The sequence below is a fragment of the Schistocerca gregaria genome, chromosome 6 (genome assembly GCF_023897955.1).
Source record: "Schistocerca gregaria isolate iqSchGreg1 chromosome 6, iqSchGreg1.2, whole genome shotgun sequence".
NCBI lineage: Eukaryota > Metazoa > Arthropoda > Insecta > Orthoptera > Acrididae > Schistocerca > Schistocerca gregaria.
The window spans coordinates 531,282,024-531,288,634 of NC_064925.1; the positions used below are offsets into that span (position 1 = coordinate 531,282,024).

At 39.7% G+C, this 6,611-nt stretch overlaps 1 protein-coding gene across 1 annotated transcript in view; it reads right to left on the reverse strand.

The window, feature by feature from the left end:
• The window catches only part of LOC126278305 (uncharacterized), a 659,154-nt gene extending 654,867 nt beyond the window's left edge, over positions 1-4,287 (reverse strand). The window contains exon 1 of the mRNA XM_049978320.1: positions 3,833-4,287. Within this exon, the coding sequence (XP_049834277.1) occupies positions 3,833-3,893 (61 nt within the window). The 5' untranslated portion in view covers positions 3,894-4,287. The remainder of the gene's footprint in view (positions 1-3,832) is intronic.
• Between the last annotated feature and the right edge of the window lie 2,324 nt (positions 4,288-6,611).

Here is a 6,611-nt window from a genome sequence, read left to right on the forward strand (position 1 = left end):
AGCTCTAAGCACTGTGGGACTTAATAAAAAATATGTTCAAATGTGTGTGAAATCGTATGGGACATAACTGCTAAGGTCATCAGTCCCTAAGCTTACACACTACTTAACCTAAATTATCCTAAGGACAAACACACACACCCATGCCCGAGGGAGGACTCGAACCTCCGCCAGGACCAGCCGCACAGTCCTTGACTGCAGCGCCTTAGACCGTTCGGCGGGAGATAACATATGTGGTCATCAGTCCCCTAGACTTAGAACTATTTAAACCTAAGTAACCTAAGGACATCACACACATCCATGCCAGGGCCAAAATTCGAACCTGCAACCGTAGCAGCAGCGCGGTTCCGGACTGAAGCTCCTAGAACCGCCTGGCCACAGCGTCCGACCAATTAAATTTCTAGTTCAATTTCACGGAGAAGTGTAGTCCATTACAGGAGAAGCAGTACTCGTATTGGGAACGATGTGCTTTAAACCAGTACAGCTTCACACGACGCATGGGTGGAGAGGCTAAGGAGAGATTAATAAGTCACGTAACAGATGTGGGACTTCGTAGATGTCGTAAGTGGCTGTGGTAAATAAGGCATTGCGTTCACTTGTCCTTCATAGCTCTCACAATGAACTAATTCAGAACAAAATAACTGTAACATTTAGAAAATGGGTAAACAACTTTCAACATAATAAGAAGCTGCACGTTCTGAAAAGAACAATAGCAAAAAATTTTTTTCACTCTCACTCGTAGATATGTGATGTAGTTGCATGAGAAGCGAAGACTGAGGAATTCGAATGAACAGGAAGGAAATAAAACGGCACTACATGGAGCGGAATACACGGAGTAGAAAGCTGTGTACATCTCATATACCATACTGCAGTTCTAATAGTCTCAGATCTTTAAAACCAGGCAGCCTGTGAGAACAATCTGATATAAAATTGTAGCCTATCTTACATGTACTCAATCTGTATATCTACAATTTCGGTGAAGGTACCAAGGATAAATTTCTAAAATCAGTTTACGAGCTGGGGGAAGAAATAACCACTTTTGAAGTTTGCTGGGCTATCATCACAGACCCGAATGACTTGGTAGGTCCGTTCAACGAAATGGACAATATGTGGAAAAAAAGGTTGCAACACGAATATTAAAAATGGCAAAAGACTGCATGGTAAAACCTCCAAGGCCAAATCTGTGGTGTCGCAGAAGATAATCTAATCTCATAAAAGTGTAGTCAGAATGATATGCCGTGTCACTTCGCGAATGTCATTCAGACCCTTGTTCAAGCGTCTTGGAATTCTAACGTAGCCATCCCAGCACCGATACTCCCTCTCGGAATTTGTGGTTAATAATGCGGAGTCACTTGAAAGGAGCTTCATACTTCACTCAGTGAACACAAGACGGAAAAGCAGTGTCCGTCTTGGTAACAGTTTTGTAACCAACGGACAGGTAGGGGCATGCTATTCTACACATTACAAACATTACACTAGACTTCCAGCAGAAATGCGAAATTGTAATGATGAACTCTGATTTTTAAAACCGAAGTTGCCGCACTTTCGTTCTTATGCTTTGAAGTTTCTCGTGGCAAAATAGAGGCTTGCATTGTAACTCATTGTTGTTGGCTTTGCTGTTGTAACTATTATTTTTCTTTTGTAATTTTTACTTTCTTATTTTCCGGTTTTTAAATTTTTCATGTCAGATGTCTCTGGTGACCCTCCATGATCACATTTTCCGAATGACCAGATAAATTAAATAAATTAAAAATAAATTCGCCTTTGTTAGAGACTGTGTTCTTAAACCAAAATTAGCATCTTCTGAGATGACTGACAGATATTCAGCCAAATTATACATCCATAACTCTCACGGTGTTTAGAGTATTCTGGTTTGGTGAACAGTTATATTTCAGATTTAAATTTAAATTTGACTTGATCCTCACTCAAGCATGTCGTTACATAGGAAAACACAGACTACATGTATGATTACATACGGTTTATCCCGTCTGCGCCACAAAGTAACAGAACGTCAGAGCATAGAAATCAGAATAATACACCTACATATATTTCCATGGCATTATCCTACGTGACGTTAACAGTAGTATTCCTTGAATGTAATTGTTATTTCGTGCAGGATGTTCAATATCTGCTCGCAACTGATGATAGCTGATAACATCTTTAATTTATGGAACGAAACGACATACACTTAAACAGCTGAGTTCTTATTGATACCAGCTGTCTAAACCACTGACGCAAACAATTTTATTTAAGTAACCACGTTTTCACAGTATCTTTACGAATGAATGAAGCCAGTGGTCCACTCCAGTTGCGGATGTCAAAAATAAGGAAAACTAATCCGCCTGTGCACGGAACAACTACCAAAACTGTGAAAAACAGAAATGGGTATGGTCAGACGAGGGTCTGAACCACTAACGAGTATGAAACCACTGCCGTCACCATTCTGTAGCGTCGCCTTTCTGCGTGACGTGTATGTGACGTCACAGGTAACTGTGCATATACCAGTAGTACTCTGGATTAGAAGCCTACGTCACATCATATAAATTAAAATGTTTATGGAATTTGACTTATTTCAGATATCCGGGAAGTTTGAAATATATTTCTCAACTTTTTTCAGAATCTTATACGAAATTCGACACTGAAAAGTAAAAACTGCGGGGCAAACAGGAAAATGTTGAGAACGTTTTTAAATTTTGGGGCAATCCGTAAGATACCATTGCTAGTCCAAACGCTGGTAACTGTCCAGCACCTCACAGATTTGTAGTTCCCAAGAAGGAATTTTATAGTGCTAACAACGATGGCTACCTTTATGATATTTGCATAATTACATGTAACAGATGAGCACGTTATTATAAGAGAAAAAATAATTTCATTCAACAGTTTTTCGCCAATTATAGTGCGTCGTTATAGATGATGAACTCTAAATAGATATGAGGGAATAAATTAAAACAAAATGTTTGTAAAATATTGAAGTTCATGTGAACTCATGTATTCAGCTTCGTAAAGCCATCAACTATGCATATTAGGAAATTTTGTGAATGCTTAGTTGACGAAATAGAAATCGTCTTCAGATACAGCTATGTATTCTTATCGTAGATACTCTGAAAATGAGAACCATTTACTGAGTCCGTGTTAAAAACTATAATTGAGTATCATATGTTATTTGTGAGCAAATGAAACATTAAGTTAGCCTTGAAGCTGTACATAAATAAATAAATAAAACAAGCCTTTCCATGGGAAATAAGCGCTAGCGCTCTTGACGATATTCATTTTTAATATATATCAATGCATAATTAGATAAAGCTAATTCACAAGTGAAAAAAGGTCCTATTCGTTTGAAGTTATGTTCTTTACCATTTAACGAGAACCAATGTATGGATTTCCAATGTAATAATGGAAAACAACGATTTTTTATTGTGCAATTTACGTTGCCACTGTTGTGTTCCGTTGAAGATACGCAACATGGTAGGGGTGCTGTGTAATATATGCGAATGAGATGCAAACGTTTAATTGTTCAATGAATATAAAAGTGACACCATTACCGTGTTACTTTCATCCACATAAGTACCAGTTTAAAACTTTTTGATATGTGTTAAATTTCTATGTAATGGAGAAATTGATGGTGCTATGTTTCCATAGGACGGTTTACGTTCGAATTTAGTGCGCCAGTCTCGAAAATTGGTCTAACGGAGAAGAGGGGTGACCTCCTTTGTTTGTAGTTTCAACACAAATAAAGACGATGTAAGAAACATTTTTTTCACAGTTTCTCAAGAAGCCAGACATAATAATGTGTGCCATTGTATAAGTTGGCTGATGTACTGTACGGAGAGCTTACCTTGACAGCTAAAGATAGTCGCAATTATCAGCGTAAGAAATCGGAGACCACTGTATTCCATGTCTGTCAAAGCAACTGAACGGCTATCTCGTGGCGTAGGGAGTGCTTCTAATGTTAATCACATTTGAGAAATAATTAGCTGTCTGACATTCCCCGACTGACGAATAAGACACTTTCGTAGGCCCATACAAGTATTTGTCCTCGTGTGTATTGCCCAGGTAGCGACAAAGTCTCGTGCGTACACCTGAGGAACAGTCCCGCTGAAAACCTGTTCGGGAACTCGGGTTACGACTCGTCGTACCGGCAGAGCGAGGCAGTTGCGCTGCGTGGGTGTGCTCCAATCGGCATGTCACGCGTTCGCGCCCGGCAGGTGGACGGCCACAGCGTCGCAGCTGCGCGCGTCTGTGCAGAGCGGGGCGCGAAGAGACACTGCGGCATGAGGCGTCGCTGCCACGCTTGGGCCCGCGCGCCTCTGGCTCCCGGCATGCACCGCTGCGCGTCGCGCATGCGCCTCTCGGCTAACTGGCCGGTTTTAATAGCGAGGGGGTGACATCCGCTGCCGGCTGTCATAGCTCCGGAGAGAGCTTCTGATGCTGGCCTCTCGTTTCCAGAGGAGGAGCGAAAAACCACAGACAGTGCGACGGGGAGAGGACGACGAGTTTCGGAATACTACAGTTAGATTTAAAGTACGATCTGATTTAAAGTAGCTGACATCAGACGTTTAATGTCCAAAGCTGCGACACTGTAGCGACAGCTAGTATTCGTAGATAATTATCGCTTTAGAGTCGCTATTTCCTACAAGTATCACGTAAAAACTCTGAAATTCACCAAATTTATAGACCTCTGTGATGTCTTTGAGCACGTCTAAAATCTGTTGTTAAATGGAACTGGGGGCTAAGTAACTTTTTTAGCGTATGAAATTTTATCATTCGGGAAAGAACTTCTAACATTATTGTTTTCAATTACCAAACTACACCCAACAACTACCGCCCAATCTCTCTTCTGACATCTCTATCAAAATTGTTTGAGAAAGTAATGCATTCAAGAGTAGCATCCCATATTTGTAAAAATAAAGTATTAACAAAATGTCACTTTGGTTTTCAGAAAGGCTTTCACTGGTCAAATATTAAATGCTCTCAATAACCGGACATCACCCATTGGTATTTTTTGTGATCTCTCAAAGGCCTTTGATTGTGTAAATCATGGAATTCTTTTAGATAAGCTAAATCATTATGGTTTGAGTGGGGCAGTGCACAAATGGTTTAATTCATACTTAACTGGAAGAATGCAGAAAGTTGAAATAAGTGGTTCATGCAGCTGATTTCTCAAACTGGGGGGGCTATCAAGTACGGGGTCCCACAGGGTTTGATCTTAGGCCCTTTACTGTTCTTGATATACATTAATGACTTACCATTCCACATTGACGAAGATGCCAAGTTAGTTCTTTTTGTTGATGGTACAAGTATAGTAATAACATCCAAAAACCAAGAACTAAGTGATGTAATTGTAAATGATGTTTTTTACTAAATTATTAAGTGGTTCTCAGTAAACGGACTCTCTTTAAATTTTGATAAAACACACTATATACAGTTCCGTACAGTAAATAGCACAACTCCAGTAATAAATATGGACTTTGAACAGAAGTCTGTAGCTAAGATAGAACTTTCAAAAATTTTAGGTGTGTCCATTGATGAGAGGTTAAACTAGAAGCAAAACATTGATGGTCTGCTGAAACGTCTGTGTTCAGCTACCTATGCTATGAGGGTTATTGCGAATTTTGGTGATAAGAATCTCAGTAAATTAGCTTACTATGCCTACTTTCATTCACTGCTTTCGCATGGCATCATATTCTGGGGTAATTCATCGCTGAGTAGAAACGTATTCGTTGCTCAAAAACGTGTAATCAGAATAATTGCTGGAGCCAACCGACAGTCATCCTGCAGACATCTATTTAAGGATCTAGGGATCCTCACAGTAACCTCACAGTATATATATTCACTTATGAAATTTGTTGTTAATCATACAACCCAGTTCAAAAGTAATAGCAGCGTGCGTAGCTATAACGCCAGGAGAAAGGATGATCTTTACTAGTCAGGGTTGAATCTGACTTTGGCACAGAAAGGGGTAAATTATGCTGCCACAAAAGTCCTTTGTCACCTACCAAACAGCATCAAAAGCCTGACAGATAGTCAACTAACATTTAAAAATAAATTAAAATAATTTCTAGGTGACAACTCCTTCCACTCATTGGCTGAATTTTTAGATATAAATTAAAGAAAAAATGAACAACTTAAATATTAGTGTCATGCAATATTTAGTGTAATGTAATATCTTGTGCAGACATCTTTTATTAATCTGACACGTTCCACATCATTACGAAGGGTCGTATTCATGATCTATGTAACAAGTATTAACCTAATCTAATCCAAAGTTGCATGTCACATTGCTTTCTCAAAGCAAAAGTTTCGAGAAACTTCCGTTTTTAATGAAAATTAACTCGTAAAAAGTATTAATATTAAAGTCTCCTGCGGAAATTCACGTAAAATGTGAAATTCACGTACTTTATCTATGTGACAGTCTCCCCCCCCCCCCCCCCAATCCTCCCGCTACGCCTCTCTACTACCTTCACCACACATGTGGGTCTGGCGAAAGTAAAAGTTACATGAATATTCTTCTCCACAGCTCACTGAAGGTTGGCGGCGGAAAGCATCTCCCACATAGTCGGAATGAAATCAGTCGCAATTTCACAGCGAGCGTGCTGGATTGCTTCCGCCTTCAC